The 21,102-nt window shown below is 35.4% G+C and overlaps 1 protein-coding gene across 1 annotated transcript in view; it reads left to right on the forward strand.

Moving 5' to 3' along the window:
• LOC145686483 (pyridoxal kinase-like) overlaps positions 1–21,102 on the forward strand; it is a 95,549-nt gene that overhangs the window by 69,809 nt on the left and 4,638 nt on the right. The window contains 3 exon segments of the mRNA XM_081759835.1: positions 220–340; positions 8,812–8,960; positions 20,552–20,740. Coding sequence (XP_081615961.1) covers positions 220–340; positions 8,812–8,960; positions 20,552–20,740 — 459 coding nt within the window.

Genomic DNA, 21,102 nt, shown 5'->3' on the forward strand with positions numbered 1-21,102 from the left:
TTACAACATTCGGAACAATGCTAAAAATCTATATATACTATCGCCTGTCTCAAAATTGACAACACCGCCCGAATGCGATTGAACAAAGGAGAAAGCCCTCTCAAGAGTATATAACTTGTCATATGAAAAGAACTCTATTTGCATAGCCTTGGGTGACGCTTCTGAAGAATTTCTTCGAGTAACTTATTTCTTTTGATTTTTTTTTTTTTTTTTTTTTAGTTTGTGACCCTGTGATGGGTGATAATGGCCATATGTATGTACCAAAAGAGCTTCTACCAGTATATCGTGATGTAATAGTTCCACTGGCTGATATTGTTACACCGAATCAGTAAGAAGCAGAGTAAGTTTATTTTTGTCACCTCTCGTTCGTTTCCAGATCATATGACTTTGTGTTGATGTTGCATCGTTTGGCCTAATCCTCATTTCGCCTAACCAATTATCTGACACTTTTATGACAGATAAAAGATAAGATTTATGTAAACCATTTTAAGCGAAATAAGGATACTCGTTTGGCCTAATCCTTGTTTTGCCTAAAAAGGCGGACTATAAAATATCGTGGAGATAAAACTGGAGGGAAATTTTTCGAAAAAAATATTTCCTACTATGTGAAAGAACTGAGAATAGAACTATTTGCTTTCGGAAAAATGTTTCGACAATTGTACAGTTATTTTTCCGTTCCATTTTGAGAATATTAATGCCCTCACAGAGTGTATAGTGGCTATATTTGAGATGAGAGAAAAACAACAAGTCACACCTGTTATTAATTTTGTTTAAAGGTGAGTGCTGTTCAAAAGTAACTTTTAGTTTGCAGTTTGTTTCCAAATATCTGATATTGTCAAATGGTACTTCTAATCAGTATGTTAAAGGAGATACTGTTTGTGTGTTTCTTCTTATGTGTATGCAAAAGTTATTTTATTGTAGGTTTTGCTGATCTTTCAGAGGATTTCATTCCAGTTTCAATGCTTTTTTGAAACTGTTAATGCATTATAAGGGATCCTATTGTGATTCTATTCTAATTATAATTCATATGAAATTTGTAAGTATTTCGAGCTAGATCTGACAAAAGATCCCTAAATTTGCTCATAACTTATCAATGGATAACTGTGATCGAAAAAGTGATTTGTGACAAATCGCTCCGCTGACAAATTGCTCTTTGGATGATTCCAAAATCCAAACATCTCAATGTGTTATTAACGAAGAAGAAAAATATATTTCAATTCTTATTATTACTTTTGAAATTACAACTTTTGAGTTGAATTTCCACTCGTTTCATATACTACCGGTAATGTCCATAGTATAAGTCTCTGAGATGTACAGTGAGATTGAAATCCGGGTTTCTCGGTGGTTGTTTCAGCAGGAAGAAGTGGAATGCTCCTCCAAACAGATGGTGGCCAACCGGGATCTGTTACGAGGATGATTGTCCTGCTGGTACACTCCACTTCCACTCGTATGACAGAAATAAATAAAAGTATAGTTGACTCTGGAGATCTTCGTACTTCGATACAATACGGGTGAATAGTAAATACCAAAGGTCCAAAACATTGCTTACAGAAAAACACTCTAAATCAACATGGAGCCTCCATTATCTTGTACAGTTCCAACCTGACATGATTTCGTAGGGCTGGCACCAAATTATAGATCATTATCGGTGTGATGAGATTGAAATCGAGACTCATCATACCATGCTACTCGTTTTTATGGTCCAGTCACGGCATTCTGTCGCCAGTGTAAGGCATTAACCGCAGTGACGTATAATGACAAGTGGTAACCTCGTGGGTCATCGGCTTTTGAAGTCCATACAATGAAGCGAACGTTGCCTGGGCTAAGGTTTACTGATGTTCGGTGCAGTAAGCAAAGTTATGAAAACATTTATACCTTGTTCTTTTACATGTGAGTTTCTTTTTAAATTGTTAAATTGCTGTAGATTTTCAAATTATGCAGATTCAATATTGAAACCGGAAATATATCAATAACTTCCGGCATCAATAGAGGGATAATGTGAGACACGCAACCTGTTTATCGGAAGCTGAATTCTCATCAAAAACGATTTCTCGGTATCTCTTACGATTTTTAATATTTAGGAATCAATATTGAAACCGGGAGTTGTACTAGTTCTTACTTTAATAGAAGACTCAAGATGAGATTAAATCTATTCTTAAGATTTGGAGTGCATACAATTATTAATATGTGGAAATTAATATCGAAAGCGGAAGTTGTTCTAGTTCTTACTACTTCTGTATTCAATAGAAGAATGAAGCTGAGATGAAATATATTCTTAAGATTTGGAATCCATACCATAAGTCGTTTGGATCGATAGAGAACGTGTCGATATATATATATATATATATATATATATATATATATATATATATATATATATATATATATATATAGATAGATAGATAGATAGATAGATAGATATACATGGTCATAGTAAATACATAAAGAAGTTTTGGTAATCGTAACTCCTCGAAAATATTTAATATAAATCAAAGGGTATTTTCTCTTATAATTTCCCTATAGTTGAATTGCCACGATTTTTCTTATTGTCTGCCATTTTAGGCGTAACGAGGATTAGGCCAAACGAGGATCCTTTTTTCGCCTAAAATGGCGGACACAAATATTATTTATCTATCATAAAAGTGTCAGATAATTGGTTAGGCGAAACGATGATTAGGCCAAACGCTTTGTGTTGGTATAGTGTCCGAAAGCTCCCTCTGGGGTTCTCCCATTCCTGTCAGATTTTCCTTGCAACAGTTCTTTCACAATCATCCACTTCCATTACTCCTTTAACTTACAGAGCATACCTATGGGACGTAAAGCTGAAAGATTTAATTTTATTTTAAGTTTAATTTCTAAATCTCTCTCTTCAAGTAACGGTGATAGTTTTCTGTAATTGTTATGTAAGAATTGATGTATGTAGCAGTTATTGTATGAAAGTCTATTTATAGTCCTTGTGTCCCAATCAGTATTTTACACAATGTTCGATTAGATTTATGCAAACGAAGTAAATGCTCAACTGACCTGCATACTAAGCCATCTTATTTAGGTAATGAGCCTTTGTCAAGCAGTTTGTTCATTCAAAAGTTACGTTGATCTAGTAGTTCGGTGGTTCAGCGACAAAACGCTTCTCTCTTCTTGTGATTGGTCTGTAGTTTGAACTCATGCCGTAACACCTTATAGTGAGCAACATTGTGTCTGTGAGTCTTGCCCCACTATCTGAAATCCACCAATTTATCATTATTCCTTTATATTTGTCATCTCGCCTCTTGTAGCTGAAAAGTATAATTGTGGAATCTTAAAGATTATTTCTTTGTATTGGTTTCTTTGTATGTGGAAAGTGCAATATTTCAAGAATTCGTGATTTCGATATGTTCTTTTCGAAAAGTTTCTGCTAATTTCCGTGTTTTGACTCTTAATTAGAAGTTTGTATTAAATTAATGGTAAAATAAGTTAATGGAAGAAAATGTAAGCTCTTGTATTAAATTAATGTTAAAATAAGTTAATGGAAGAAAATGTAAGCTCTGTACAAAACAACTTTATTTCGTGATCTGTTTAAAAATCGGAAATATATATCAGTAGAATAATAGATTTGAAAATAATCATCAATTATTGTTCCATGAGGTTTGTGACTTATGCAACTGAACCAGGCTCGGGGCTTAAATCCGATGCAGTTGGCGAGTGCACAGACTATCATGTAAAATCAACCCTCACAGCATTCTGCGTTTCCCACCACAGTATCTCGCCACTAAGAGAGCTGAATGACAGGACCACACCACCGGTCTTAGCTATCGCAAGAGCTTAGGGGATTATTGCAATGGCGTATAGATTCAAATTTAATACGCATGGGAAGAATACAAAAAATTAGATAATACTCATCTCGTTCTGTTAGAAGGACGAATCGTATTTCAAGCAAATTCTATACTAACATTTGAGGTAGGTGTAGACTTAATGTCCAGCTAGTCTATCTAACATTGACAAACAAACAGTTTAACTTGTTTTATGAATATGACAGTGATGTTGCTGTTGATTGAACCTAATGACATTAAACGTATACGACCAGTACGAAATCCATTTAATATACTTTTCACACATCAAAACCGTTCGTTGAGAACTTACAAATGAAAACCATGTAAGTAATTGTTAAAGTTTGCGTGCTATTGTGTATTGAACACCATTCTTGAATAAAATTTTCTAAATTATATAACTTATGTTTTTTCCTACATGCAACTCACTTATGTAAACTACATAAACATATGTAATTGAATCTTTCGCATGTTTCTGATTGGAGTTAATGTTATAAATAGAATTTTTCATTTACCAAGGAAAGAAGATTTAACTATTACGCTCTCTCTCCTTTTTCCTTTTTCCCTATTTCGATTTTTGTGATAATACTTGTTCGAATAATTTCTTATTCAAGAGAATACGACAGCGTGTGTCACAGTTCCCTCCAGGTTTCCGAATTCAATTACGAGAGAAAAGATAGACGCAGCGGAAAGAAGTTTATTAGGTACAAATGAACTCTGGATTTTGTAAAACAAGAGCGTGCGGGGTTGTAACAGCCCGTTTACCGGTTGTTTACATTTCGTTGAAGTTGGTTCCCGTATTGTAATGTTCACCGGTTGTTTACATTGCGTTGAAGTTGGTTCCCGTATTGTGATGCTGTACCCTAGTGTTAGGTGTAGAGTTATTCGTTGTTGGTAAAAGAAATGGCACAGAAGGAATAAACGTATTGATTTTTTTTTATGAGATACACATGCAAACACATACCAAGAATCTTACTCCGGAAATTTTGAAGAGCTATCTATAATTGATACTTGTCCGTAATAAATTTCACTCCTACTATATGTTGTCCTTAAAGAAAACCGAGTTTAATATACATTTAAATTTAATTTACAATTTTACTTTACCTGACGGATGTATTTTCCTTGGATCCGAAACTTGCGATTCTAGAACGTCTGCTAGTGCCCTTCTATTGTATTACTTTACCTTGCTTTACGTTATTCTTCTGTCGAGTGACATGGCGATCATTCAGGCTATTCCCACAAGAGGGCATTTGAATCGCTATCCATAAAGATGGCGACCAGCTACTTGTTAGAGTTGATAGGTCACCCGGGAGATAAATCAACACGGCCTGGCTTGTGTAGGTGAGTCAAAGATTTTTATCATATTTAAAATTTCTGGGATTAGAAAATTGAATTCAATAAATAAATTAGTTTATTTAGGAGGCTAAGTGTCGGTACTGATATAAAAACTATTTCAATTATAGTCAAATATTTAATATTGAAAACACGTTTATAAAGGTCTGGTATCGTGAGAGAAATGACGCAGTTCATCACCATGTTTTAGTGTATGTAGAAGGTGGCCTGAGTTGGAGCTCCTCTAAATTCGGAAATTTCATAACTAAAACAACCATTCGGAAGTAAACCTTGTCTAAATTGATATTTCGGTCAACTTGAGTCATTATTTAAAAGAAAAGAACCGAGGAGCCTGACTGCGAAATTAATTCTCAATACTGTTAGGCCGAAGGCCACCGAGTATTATCTCCGCCATTACTAGTCATATAGAGTGATGGAGCGGGAGATATAGCCGTCGAAGTTGGTTGCGTCGGTTTACAAGACCGACATCCTACAACCGTAGGAAGTTGAGCTGGTATTCCGGGGACATCAATTTTCGATATTTAAGGAAGCAGGTAGATGAAACCTACCCTGTGGATTTGAAGATTGGACTTACATAATCTTCTGTGGAAACTGTTGAACTCTTAATATCTATTAATTGTTTTCCTTTTTCTGATTATAAACAGTATAACAATTTACCAAATGGAATTCTTCAGAATCAATATGGGTAGCTAAGCCGGAAGGCGTTACGCGTCTCCATAACTCATCATGTTTTTCCACTCATGCAATATGCCATAAGCATATATGATTGAATAATTAAATTTTATGTGTTTGATACGTGCACTTGGAAATTTGTATGTAGATCTTATGGTGAACCTTTACTTTGAACGTACCTCTCAATATTAATGTGCCTTGAGATTTTGAATGTTTAGGTTAGGTTGGATTATTTTAAGCACGTTTTTAAATTATGTCCCATAACAGTGTCTTGTGATATATTCGTTGTAGGTTAGGTAAAATTTAATTTTAAATGTGTGTCCCATAATATACCATGTTGTTAATGGTTTACTTCGACCGTGTCCTAGAATCTGATGTGCCTTTTCGTCTTGCCTTGTGATATATATTTGTTTGTGTAGCTTAGGGAAACCTACTTTGAACGTACCTTCAAATACTTTATCTGTGAATGTTATGGTAAAATTCTACTTTGAGCGGACCTCTAGATATCAATGTGCATTTTAATATTACTGCGAAATATATTTGGATTGTTTAGGTTAGGGCTTTTTTAATAGTGCTCCGTAATACATTTTTGTCTGTGAATGTTATGATGAAATTTTCTTTGAGTGTGCCTTTACGTATCAATGTGCCCTTTAAATATTACTTCGTAATATATTTTGTCTATGTCGGTGACTTATGTAGGTTAAGGAAAACTGTACTTTGAACGTACCCTTCAATATTTTGTCGTGTACCCTTTCATATTGTCTCGTAATATAGGTTAGGTAAAATTTTACTATGAACTTTTTTTTTATATTTTGTCTATTCGAGTAACTTGTATTTTTTTTCTCGTGTGCCTTTTCATATTACCTTGTACCATGTATTTCGTCTTGTAGGTTAGGGAAATTTTAAACTAATGTGTCCTTTGCTATTGATACTGCATCGTGATATAGGTGCATATAATCGGTCTGTGCAGATTCGGTAAAACTTTACTCTGGACGTACCTCTGGATTTCAATATTATTTCTAAAAATACTACTTCGTACTATGTTTTGTCTTTGTAGGTTAGGTAGAGGTTTACTTTAAACATGCCACTAATACGGTATGAAATTAGACGTTCGTGCCTACATACTGAATGCATATTTGCCTCGTCGGAAGCAAATACAGTTGAAATATCACTCAACTTGCCGTTCTTAGATAGAATGTAGCCTGTGTATCCATCACTCTCAAAAATAAACGATTTGTTAATTTAGAACTTCTGATAAGCTGAAAAATGATAATAGTTCTGATAATGGCGTTCCAGTTTTTTTTCTTTTAATATGTGAACCCTGTCGCGTAGATACGAATGTAGATTTTTTTATTTTCATTGATCATTTGTAAATATTTCGTCTCATTAATGGTAGTTTTTTTCTTTTCATAGTAAATGTATTATGTAATTGATTCATAAGCTAAAATAGTGTCATATATGCTACCTTTGAATTAGAATGAAAATGTAGTAGCAATAATATAGGCTTATGTTGTCACTTTATTTGATGAATGGCAGGGGTTATAATTAATGAACGCCCATATAGTAATACTTTTGATAAATGAATAAATAGAGAGGATGGACCACTAGTTTTTGAGTGATCATGAAGTAAATATGTATTAATGAAGATGTTGAAAGTTGATAATCTAGACAATGTTTTATACTAGATTGATGTAACAACCGAATTCCGTAAATGTCTTTGACATACTGCGATGTAGGCAAATATTTAACATTTTTTTCTTTCCTGATACTTGTTATGATGATGTAATTGTTTAACGATTGGCACGAATAAAATAGTCACGAAAATTTGACTTTATGATTTCGAACATTGTTCACAAACTTAAGTTTATACAATTGTAACTACTATGTTTTTTTTTTTTTTTTTAATGATCAACGATTTAAGTTCAACAATGCTAAATTTTCTTTCAATCTTGGTTGGCTGCAAAACAAGAATTTGAAATCTTCTGATAAATTCGTTGCGCATGTAAATTGATTCTGTTGGGTTAGATTAGCCCTATTGGATAATATAAACATATTATATATTTCAAAGTTAAGAAATCTAAAACTAATATAACCGTGAAAAACAGAGTGTTATAGGGTGTCGTGGCGTAGTTGCATCTTTTTTCCTTTAGTAGTAATATTTAGTCTCAAATATAACTATGCAAGTGAACGGAAAGCGTTTTGCGTGATTAAGTTTGCTGAAACTAAATCTACAATAATGTTACAAGATATTTTCATGCTGAGTACAATAAAAGGCACCGACAGTGATACAGAGGGTTCTCGCAAAAGTGATTGCCTTTGTATTGATAAACGGGCGGCAGGGCCCATGTCACCGCTTAGATTGACGTCCATGAGTACTTAAACATCGAATTTTTCACACCGTTAGATTGAATGCTCTTGTGAATATGATTTCGTATCCTAGTAAGCAATATCATGTGACCTAATCCCTATAGATTTTTCATTTGATATGTCATCAAAACTCTGGTGTACAAACACTTTGCCACATGACCATACTAGAGGTTCGACAAAGAATGATGTTGGCAGTTGGTACCATAACAGATGATACAAAACATATTATTTGTAAAGAAGTTTTATACCTGAGAAGATCTAAAACGATTACATTAAAAAAAAAACATTTAATTTGCAACTAAAAATGGTGACAATAACTTATGTATTCTTTATATTCATACACTATCCTTCATCCGTTATAAAATATTGTCATCAACAAATAGGCTATTTTTTTATTTCTTTAAATTACATTTAGAAGAATTACCTAAAACGTTTTGACATACCATAGTAGTGTTACTCAGAAGTAATAATAATAATAATCTTAAAAATCACTGGCTATAAATTTTTGTTATTGATTGTGTAAGATACTTTTCCCCTTGCTGTTGTACTTAGTTCAATAATAAACATCGATATTTTGTATATTATCTAAACTAAATGCCATTGTTTTGTTGAGGCTGCTTACCGGAATGAAAATCCAAACTGAAGATGATGCGTGGAAAGTGATGGGTATGCTACATGACAAAGGAGTGCGAACTGTTGTTTTGTCTTCCACAGATCTTGGTTCCAATGAATACCTGCTTGGATTAGCTAGCAGCGTTACAGGTGAGATTAGTTATTGAACGTTAGCGTCTGTAGGTAACAAATAATGAAAACGTTTTCTAAGTTACAGAAGTTACGGCTTACAATTTATATTTGGTGAGAAACAATTAGAAAATTTCTTTCCTTAGTATGGTTTATTTTTAACAGTCCTCCCCTCCCTCTCTGATTGTTAAACTCGATCATGTAGTTAATTCACAGAGTACTAGAATTCTCAGAGTTCTAATTCACAGAGTTTAAATCAGGAAATCTTGCTGTCGTCTATTGTAAGATAGAATAACTATTAAGCTACGGAATATTCACGTACACGAAGTCGTCCAATAAAAGCTACAAACTTTTATTATGATGTAATGTAATACATTTAGTTTTGTGAGCAGTAATAAAGAAAACATGAATTGCTATAAGGAAATGCAAAAGATATAATAAGCATATTACAAGAAAGCGTAGTATTGGGGTGGGCAAAGGATGCATTTCAATAAACTGTAATTGTCCTCCTGTAAACTTGTAATTGTAATTTTCAAGTGTCCTCATGATCTGGTCTCGGTAAAATCTTTGCATATAAACTACTATCTTTAAGAAGCTGCATACCAGAAATTTAGGTATAAATCAGATTTTAGACATGTTACAAAATTTGTAGATTCAGTACCTTACTGTAGAATAATAAAATCAACTCAAAATTGCGACGAAAACTTCTAACATTTCCTGTTCCGCAACTGATTTATGATTTGAATACTATGTTCAAGGCCATACTATGTTTAAAAAAAAAATACAAAATTAGTCTATGGTGATATGTAAGAAGTTTGTGATTTTGCTAATAAGTTTTTTGGTTATGAATAACAACTAATTACCATTGTATGCGTCCTGGAAATCCTAATCACAGATTTAATCTCATGTATGACTTTGGCAACTAACCCTGCCATCATCAACGGCCAGACACTGAATGAAGAGCTTCGGCTTCATAAAAATTTTCACATGTTATTTAACTTAGTCCTTTTTTCAAAGAAAGCAGTAAAATCATCAATCACATTTTCAAATGTTCGTTGATCACGTACACATACTAGTTCAAAACGTCATGATACCAAAACTCTAAAATATCTTGGACAATTTACGCATGCTATTTACAGTTCAAAATATTTCGTTTCAGTCTTTTTTATTCTTCTCGAATCCATAAACAAATTCTATAAGTGATAGCCTTTGTACACTCCGCATAAAAAAATTGCGACAGTTAACGCCATGCAGTTAGGCCATCCAATATACACTTTCTTATCCTATAAACGTGTCAGGTAAAGAAACCCACTCTCTCTCCTCCTTTCTTCTCTCCCATACTAAAATTAGATAACAACATGTGCGCAATTCTTATTTCAAACTACACATGTATTAGTTTCGATAAAATGAAATAACAAAACCGGACCGAAACAAGATTCATAGGTTGATGTAGGGAGAAACTGAAACACACGCAATGAAAAATTGAAACCAATGAATGTCTATTACACAGATTCAGAAATGAGGTAGAGAGAGAGAGAGAGAAGAGAAGAGAAGAGGAAACAAGAAAAAGAAAAGGGAGAACAGATAAAACTGTGGAATTCAAACATAGTAACAAAAGAACCTAACATTATAAAGTTCCATTTCCAGAAATCCAACAGCAATATAGAAATAACGTTTTTGTTTTTACATTTTTTTCAGAACTATTCGAATATATAGACGATGCTTTAAACATTCATTATGTCACTTTCATAATGGATAGCATACTCAATTTCAAGTAGAACTGTAGATCGAGACACATCTAAGATAATGTCAAAAGTTTAATACACATGCTTTGTTTCCGCTCGGTTCGATTGCAAATTCGGTAGTGTTCATTGGACGTAATAATTCAAAATACATTCTAATATACCCAGTAGATAGCGTTGGTCGTATCCTCCATTTCAGACTACTAATTCAAACTGGACAAAAAAAAAAAGAAATGAAAAGAAAATAGAAAGAAAGAAAGAAAGCAAAAATGCAAGGGTGCTATTTTACTGCTAAATGTCTATCAGATATACCCTATATTAAAAGTCCAAACTGTATCGTAATGAAAAGTTACAAATGTTCGAAAGGAAATTGTAATTAATTAAGATTGCAAACGGCTTAATCATAAATTGTAAATTTAAGTTCTTACTAGTTGTACATTTACGCTATAAGATATGTACCTTTTATGAAACAGATCGGGCCTTATGGTATTGTCATATAATATACACTATGTGATCAAAACTAACCGGACAGCCCGAAAAACATACCTTTTTCATATTATGTGCATTGCACTGCCACCTACTGCCAGGTACTCATTATCAGCGACCTCAGTAGTGATTAGACATCATGAGAAAGCTGAATGGGGCGCTCCGCGGAACTCACGAACCTCGAACGTGATCAGGTGATTGGGTGTCACATGTGTCAGAAGTCTGTCACTTGTCTGAGAGATTTCCACACTCCTAAACATCCCTAGGTCCACTGTGTCTGATGTGATAGTGAAGTGGAAACGTGAAGGGACACGTACAGCACGAAAGCGTACAGGGCGACCTCGTCTGTTGACTGACAGAGACCGCCGACAGTTGAAGAGGGTCGTAAGTGTAATAGGCAGACATCTATCCAGACCATCACACAGGAATTCCAAACTGCATCAGAATCCACTCCAAGTACTATGACAGTTAGGCGTGAGGTGAAAACTTTGATTTTATGGTCGAGCGGCTGCTCATAAGCCACACATCACGCAGGTAAATGCCAAACGACGCCTCGCTTGGCGTAAGAAGCGTAAACATTGGACGATTGAACAGTGGAAAAACGTTGTGTGGAGTGACGAATCACGGTACACAATATGGCGATCCGATGACAGGGTGTGGGTATGGCGAATGCCCGGTGAACGTCATCTGTCAGCGTGTGTAGTGCCAACAGTAAAATTCGGAGGTGGTGGTGTTATGGTGTGGTCGGGTTTTTCTTGGAGGGGGCTTGCACCTCGTTGTTGTTTTGCGTGGCACTCTCACAACGCAGGTCTACAATGATGTTTTAAGCACCTTCTTGCTTCCCACTGTTGAAGAGCAATTCGGGGATGGCGATTGCATCTTTCAACACGATCGAGCTCCTGTTCATACTGCACAGCCTGTGGCGGAGCGGTTACACGACCATAACATCCCTGTAATGAACTGGCCTGTACAGAGTCCTGACTTGAATCCTATAGAACACCTTTGGGATGTTTTGGAACGCCGACTTCGTGCCAGACTTCACCAACCTACATCGATACCTCTCCTCAGTTCAGTACTCCTTGAAGAATGGGCAGCCATTCCCCAAGAAACCTTCCAGCATATGATTGAAACTATGCCTGCGAGAGTGGAAGCTGTCATCAAGGCTAAGGGTGGGCCAACACCATATTAAATTCCAGCAGTACCGATGGAGGGCACCACGAACTTTTAAGTCATTTTCAGCCAGGTATCCGAATAATTTTGATCGCAAAATGTATGTTTGATTTGACATATTAACTAAAATGATTCTGTCCCCGTTATTTTAACACTTCCCTGCCATCAAGGGGAACTTCACAAGATTGCTGAAGGTAATTTTAATGCGTCTATACTAATTAAGCTAACCAGGATTATATTTTAGTTTCTTTTGTAGTCATAACTCCATTCTATCACGATGCAAACTTTGAAGTGTTTGGATGAGTTGTGCACAAAATTTCCCTATTCTAATACAAGAAACATAAGTACTCAATTATCTTAACTTTAAACTAGTAAATACAAAATAGTTTTAATTTTGAAAGCATAATATAACAAAATATTCAAAAATTTCAAGTTTACCCAAATTTTTCGTTTTTTCCAAGTTCGGTAAAACCATAAAAAACAGTTTTTTTACCCAAAATTTCCGTTTTTTCCCAGGCCTTCACAACACTAGTCTGAACACACAGTGCAACGAACAATCCTAACAATGTGCCTCCGCAGCCGACGACCCATTCATGTGCGAATGTTAACACCACGATATCGGCAACTAGACAAATGAACACATGACCACCGCCACTGGACCTTGACATAGTGGCAGAGCATTGCATTGTCTGATGAATCCCGATACCTTCTTCATCATGACAATGGAAGGGTTAGAGTCCGTCGTATTTCAACGGAACAGCTCCTTGACATCTGTACTGCGGGACGGAGACAAGCTGGCTGCGGCTTAATTATTATCTGGGGAACATTACGTAAGCATCCATGTGTCTAGTGGAGCTCGAGCAAGGCACCATGACGACCGAGGCGTATCGCACACTGCTTGCAGACTACGCACACCCCTTCATGACGACCATGTTTCCCAACGGTAGTGGCATTTTTCGACAAAATAATGCATCATATCACAAAGCCAGGATTGTGATGGAGTGGTTCGAGGAACGCAGGAGCGAGTTCCAAGTGATATGCTGGCCTCCCAACTCGCCGAATCTGAACCCAATCGAACACATCTGGGATGTGATTGAACGTGACGTCAGGGCGCATCGCCTCCCTCCCCGGAATTTACGGGAATTAGGTGACCCGTGCGTGCATATGTGGTATCAACTCTCTCCAGCTACCTACCAAGGATCATTGCATGCACGCCAAGACGTGTCGCCGTTGTTATCCGTGCCAAAGGTCGACATACTGACAATTAGGTAGGTAGTCATAATAGTCTGACTCATGTGTGCGTATATTTTAACTCGTTTATTTTGTCTCGACTCGAATTCGAGTCGAGTCGAGACAGATGCTCTCGAGTCGAGACAGAAACATATTTTCGAGTCGAGACAACATTTTCTCGAGACGAGTTGAGACACGCTTAATTCTCGACTCGTGTGCATCCCTAGGTGCAACGTAGGGTCCGGAGAGATATATACGTAAAAAACTGTAAATGAAAGTGGCTGTCTTTGTGACTTCATCACTCTTGAACCACCCAACTGATCTCGATTAAATTTTCAACATAGATGCGGTTCGGGCCTAAGATGGTATTTATCTATTTATTTTGACGATATAACTTAGGGTTGAGGGGAGGGAGAAGTTAAAAGTATAAATGAAACTTGGTAACTCCTGAAACAAAGGATCAATCACGATCAAATTTTTAACATAAGTGAGGTTCGGGCCTAAGGTTTTTTTCATTTCACTTTCACGGGAGAACTTGGGGAGGAGAATGGGAGAGAGAGATTTAAAAAAGAACGAAAAATTACTGGTATAAGTGGAGAATCTATAATTTTTGGAGTCGCTGAGATTAACAGTCTGGTGCTGAGTCTGATGCTGTTTAAATCCAAATTCAGCCCCTCAACTTGGAGGAGGGAAGACATATAAAATTGATCGAAATAACCAATATCAGTGTCGAGTTCATAGTTATCCGGCTCGCTGAGATCAACAATGACACTGCAGATGCCGTGCCCCGCAACATAGGGTGGGGATGGGATATATAAAACTAATCGAAAATGACCGATATCAAAGAGCGCTTTAGTAATACTAAACAGTGACTGAGAAACGGAACATATTACTATTTTTTTCTCAATTTAACCCAACGAAGCGGGTAATTGATGCTAATAATAATAATAATAATAATAATAATAATAATAATAATAATATATTATTATTATTATTATTATTATTATTATTATTATTATTATTATTCACGTACTTTTGAACTTGCACGACGAAATTACTGCAAAATATTTTTATTTCTCTGTTTTTCCTGGATTGTATGCTTTTCTCTATCACTGGACACTAATTTCTCTCTAGGCTGTCGAATAAATCAATTTCGTTGTGCATTTTGGTGCAAATAACGTTATAGGAAGAAGGCGGTTCGTTCCAAAGATTAGGGCTAAAGTAACTAATATTTGCCTTCTAATTTCAGGTGGCATGATAGTGTAGGGGTAACGCAATGGCCCTATGAATAATACAGCTATCTAACATAGTTTCAAATCCTGTTCACGCCGAAGTTAATTTTTTTACAGTGATTGTTAATGATAAGTGATTGTGAAGAATCGACTTATCATACTGGACAAGCAATACATAAGAATGTGGAAGCAAACACCTGTATCATGATAGAAACGATTTACGCATGTTAGTTGGGAAAGAGCAAGGAAATTACCAGGATATTCCAAAGACATCATTAATCTGCAATATACACTTTTCGTGTTATCGTTCTCAAAAAGAAACACTACACTATTTGTTAAACAAAGTTTGGCTAAACAATCGGTGGTGTAGTGGTAAGGTGCCAGACTTCCAAATGAAAAATCTTGGTTCGATTCCCCATCAGGTAGTATGATTTTCGCATAAAATAATGGCTGCAAACACAGATTCATCTTCTGATGGGAGAACTTACAATGCATCACTGGCGATAGTTCGAATAAACTGTGTGTGCGTTCTACATCATGCACTGCAATGATAAGTAGGTTTCATATTTATATGCGTCCCGTCCCTCTCTCTCTTGGCGTTTCCCTATCCTGTCTTTGCATCTTTCACTTGCCCCCTCTCCCCCTTTGACACACACATGCACTTCGTGTTTCAAAGTTAAAACGGAGCAAAAGCCCGATACACGTGGTCTGGAGAATTTAATTAACTGTTAACTTCGGTGTCGTGTTTTTCGTTTTCTGTGGATAATATATCTAGTCCTGGTCATCTCTGACAAAAACTGTTTAAACGCAAGGGAATAAGTAAAATCTCTTTTTTTATCCTCTGGGCTACTGAGTCTCAATCGAATTACCGGTTCACTACGGATTTGAATCCTCGACCCAGTGGTGGTCTATAATCCAACCAACATCATCCGATTGACACGATGATCCGTTTAAGCTCTTAGTGTGTTCATTCTATCTGTGCAAATTACGTTATATACGGAAGAGATGAAATCAATGCTGGATGTTCGGAACAGATAAATCTTCGGAAAAGACAAGAAAATGGTAACCTCTTTGGTTATTTGAAAACAAAATTTTATTTATACTAGTTCGACACAAAATTTGTTCCCATCCTATAATTCAATGTGTTTTATTCACGTTGAAACTTGAAACATGCTACATCTATGATGAACATAAACTTTTCCTTTCGAACATTTGTAACTTTTCATTACGATACAGTTTGGACTTTTAATATAAGGTATATCTGATAGAAATTTAGCAGTAAAATAGCACTCTTCAATTTTTTCTTTCTTTCTTTCTCTTTTCTTTCCATTTCGTTTTTTTTTGTGTGTGTGTGTGTGTGTTCAGTTTGCATTAGTAGTTTGAAATGGAGGATATAACCAACGCTATCTACTGGATATATTAGAATGTATTTTGGATCAGTACGTCTAATGAACACTACCGAATTTGCAATCGAACCACGCGGAAACAAAGCATGTGTATTAAACTTTTGACATTATCTTAGATGTGTCTCGGAGATCTACAGTTCTACTTGAAATTGAGTATGTTATCCATTATGAAAGTGACATAATGAATGTTTAAAGCATCGTCTATATATTCGAATAGTTCTGAAAAATATGTAAAAACAAACGTTATTTCTATATTACTGTTGGATTTCCGGAAATAGAACTTTATAATGTTAGGTTCTTTTGTTACTATGTTTGAATTCCACAGTTTCATCTGTTCTCCTTTTTCTTGTTTCCTCTTCTCTTCTCTTCTCTTCTCTTCTCTTCTCTCTCTCTCTCTCTCTGCTTCATTTCTGAATCTTTGTGTAATAGACATTCATTGCTTTCAATTTTTCATTGTGTTTCAGTTTCTGCCTACATCAACCTATGCATCTTGTTTCGTCTCAGTTTTATTATTTCATTTTATCGAAACTAATACATGTGTAGTTTAAATAAGAATTGCGCTCATGTTGTTATCTAATTTTAGTATGGGAGAGAAGAAAGGAAAAGAGAGAGGGGGTCTCTTTACCTGACACGTTTATGGGATAAGAAGATGTATATTGGATGGCCTAACTGCACGGCGTTAGCTGTCGCAATTTTTTTGATGCGGACTGTACAAAATGTTAAAAATTGCGTTATCTGTACAGTTTAAACTCATTGCGGTTTGCATTTTTTTTAAATAAAGCTATTAACTAGATCACAATTCATGTCAAGGTTGCCACCATTCAAATGTAATGTTAGGTGTTTTGTTTTAGTGTAATATGACTTGAACACATACTACGAGAGTATAGTGATGTAGTTTCTTTAATAATTTTGATCTCCTTTCAATTGTGTTTGATAAGCCACAAATCGTGGAGCCCTGAGTGTTGCATCTCGTATATATTCTTTTATTCTAGGTCCTGTATTCCTCTTAGTAACTTCAATGTGACAAATATCGTATTGATAAATAGCATGATAGACTCTAGAATGTGCCGTGTTGTTGACAAAAATACCATGTTTTTATAATCCAAAAAATGCTTTTTAGTATTTATAGGTGATATAAAACCCACATGTCTTCGCAACTTTGTTCAGACTCGATTACAATTTAGGCCACTATAGAAAGGAAATTACTTATTCTTGTAATTTGTATCAACTTCATAAATCAAAAGCTCTTTTTATCCCACTATCCTCTGGGGTTAAGTATTTTCGGCTAACTGAAGTTAATTCCTAGTTGATCTTTATATCCTTCATACTAGATACTAATTTATCTATCCTTAGAAAGAAATTCAACCATAAATTAGTATAATGTTCTAGTTTATGGGCTTATTTGTTTCGGCTCTTCTGAGCTTAAGATATAAGTAGGAACACATATAGAGCAAATAATAAAGTAACTAAGTTTATCTGCTGGATAACAATAAGAAATGATATAAAATGCAATGAGCTGATCAGTACGGTACTGTATACCTACTTTTGGGCCACTCTTACACACACACACACACACACACACACACACATATATATATATATATATATATATATATATATATATATATATATATATATATATATATATATCAGATTATCAATGCTATGAAGATAATTTAGTTTCGCTTATGATATATTCAGAAATATCTCTTTCTATTGTGCATTTTGAAGTACAAAATTTGAATTTCGAATATTTTGTTTCCATTTTTAAACTTAGATTTTGAAAGCCGTGAAACTGAACTATTATTAGTCCATATGTATTCTCTATTGTAGTTTCGTGTTCCTTTTAGTTACCCATTATAGACTACTGTTCGTGAAGATTGTAACCTCAAGAATACCACGTGTGAGTAGAATGAAATTTATGTCGCAGGTTTGTTCTATATCCCATGATTATATGAAAACGGTGAAAGTTTCCGAACTGTACAATACCTCTAACCCTAATAAATCAGTAGGACGTAAAGCTTTCATATAGTCTAATCATAGTCTCTATTTGTCGTGACATTAAGTCAGATAGACGCTGAACCTGTTCTTGCAAAATCGTTTGCCACTCTGCTTGTATACAAGAACACAAGATATCAACACTATCTCTTGGAGGGCCGTGACAACAATGAGTCACAGCCTTAGCATGCCTTAATGTCAGCGCGTAGATATAAAATTGCAGAAAGTAACATAGAAATTCTTACAGTTGATAGAAACCAGATTAGTATCGCATCGTTGATAGACATTAACTGATAGTCCTCATAAGCTCGAGGAGTAAAGCAGTGGCTAAATGATCACGTAAAGATAAAATTTCTACATGTATTTGCATTTTGGAGTACGTCCAAAATTGCATTTGGAGTACTATACGAAATAATGGGACTAAATTTGTTATTAATACCTATCTTGTCCAGTTTGTGCGTTTAAGTGTTTACTGCCAACTTAGAATATAATGATAAATGTAAATGAATGGATGAAATATCTGTGTTCGCCAAAAAGATTCCAACTTAAAAAAATGTGATTGTGAAATACATAAAGTAACATTTAATATGTATGTGAAATTAATAATTGAAAATAATAATAATAATAACAGTTGTAAATTAATCCTCTCGGGACCACTGTTGTTAACACTACGTTATGGTGTACTTATACATGTATGTTCTAAAATAAAAATAAATAAAAAAAACAATAAAAAAGAAATGTAGTATTATTTGAAGGGAAGAGGTGTAGATTGTGTTACGACCGTTACTATACTGTGTCGTACCTGTATGTATGAACATATATATGGTCCGGTTATATACAGGACCTTTGAAAACACACCGACAAACTTTGAGTCGTAGATGTCATTATATATTATTGTGTATATTAATATGCCAATGAATATGAAATGTGTACCAGTTCAAAGTTTCTGATTTATGATTATGTAGAAGTCATCATGAATTTCCTTCTGTGATTCGAGGCGAAATCTATCGCCGCCCATACTCCATATCCATTGGGATATTAATAAAATATATCTAAGAATAACTATTAAGCCTTTGTACTCAACTTTTGGTTCTTGAATTATAACCCTTTGCTGAATATTTTATCCGACCAATTTTCTGCAGCAACGCCAAGTGATACATTTATGCAGTGTGAGGAATTTCCCAGACTTCGGTGGTGTTCCTGAGTGCGCTCTATGTACATACAGGGTTTTCATAAAGTCTGGACGGATTTAATTTGCTTATAATTTTCATAAAAATGCTCATAATGAAATCAAATAAAGTGCAAACGGTAGCGGAAGGATTAAATTTTTAGGAAAACCCAAAGGAATTTGAGACACATGAGAGAGATAGCCCTAAAGTGAACGTTTGGTGCGCTGTGTCCTATGATCATCTGATTGGACCGTTCTTTTTTTGAAGAGGAGACCGTGAATGGAGATTCGTACCTGGATATGTTGCAGAAATACCTCATTCCGGAACTGAAGGCACGTGGAATCCAGAACGACATCGTGTTCCAACAGGACGGGGCACCCCCTCACTATGCAATCAAGGTGAGACTGTTCCTTGACGAGAAATTCCCTAACCGATGGATTGGCCGCGGTGGCCCGACCGCTTGGCCGCCAAGATCACCCGACCTTACCCCCTGCGACTTCTGGCTTTGGGGTCATGTGAAAACGGAAGTTTATGCAAAGAAGCCAAGTGGTTTCGAGAACTTAAAGGACAAAATCAGGGCGTCTGTGGCTGGCATTTTGGATCAAACACGGCGGAACGCTGTGAGTGGATTCCAGCGCCGCCTACGCGAATGTGTGGACGTAAATGGCGCCCAGTTGGAGGTGTGGCGGGGAATGAATTGAGCTGGTGCAGATTACAGGTAAAAATTTAATCCTTCCGCTACCGTTTGCGCTTTATTTGATTTCAATATGAGCATTTTTATGTAAATTATAAGCGAATTAAATCCGTCCATACTTTATGAAAACCCTGTATATAAAAAGGACTATGTACAGGTTTATCGCATAACTCTTAACCTATTAGGTCCATAAGTTTCGAACTTGGTGCTGTTGCGGTGTTTTTACGTACATTACTTTTGAATATAAGATTGTTCGTTAATAGTAATCGGATTTAGAGGAATAATGTGGATCACTTTCCTTCAAATGTCAAAATTTCCATATTTCTGAAATTTCATCTTTTTCTCCTAAATATGGCTTCAGAAAGTAACCTTTGTATATCGAATAAAAGAATGTTTAAAGTTTGTATATTGGGTTAATTGTATGGGAGATGAAACTTGGTATGTTCGTGGATAACGTTATTGAAGTGTTATACTTTCATTTATAGGTGGAGTAAAAAGTGCTGTAAGAATAAAAATTCCTCGTTTTCAAGCAACTTTTGCAGGAACTGGAGATCTTTTTGCCGCAATATTTCTCGCCTGGATGCATAGTACAAACAATAACCTTAAAGTTGCCATGGAGAAAACAATAAGTACACTTCAGTCTGTTCTGAAGAAGACTCTGAAGTATGCAGAAGGTACTGGTGAATTTTAATTTTTTTTTTCGTTGTAGGGGCATTTCATTTTAAAAAATAAAGTTGGTGTTTTTGAGACATTATAAAAGATCTAAGAAGAAAATATTATTCATCTGATAGGTGCCACAGTTCTATAATAGCGAATATGAGTCAGAAAGAAATAAGGTAAATTGAAACCTTAAATAAATGGACATGTTTGGAAACTTGATTCACTTCCTATTTGTTTTTTCACTATTTCATTTTAGTGCTTCATGTGACAAGGTAAGCTTATACCAGACGCAGATCTATGGTTAAGATGAGATACGAACCACATAGAAGCTCTTCATATGACTTCAGTGTCGGGAGAAAAAAGGGGGGAAATTAAG

The sequence above is a fragment of the Thermobia domestica genome, chromosome 5, assembly GCF_964235325.1.
Source record: "Thermobia domestica chromosome 5, izTheDome1.hap1.1, whole genome shotgun sequence".
NCBI classification, from domain to species: domain Eukaryota; kingdom Metazoa; phylum Arthropoda; class Insecta; order Zygentoma; family Lepismatidae; genus Thermobia; species Thermobia domestica.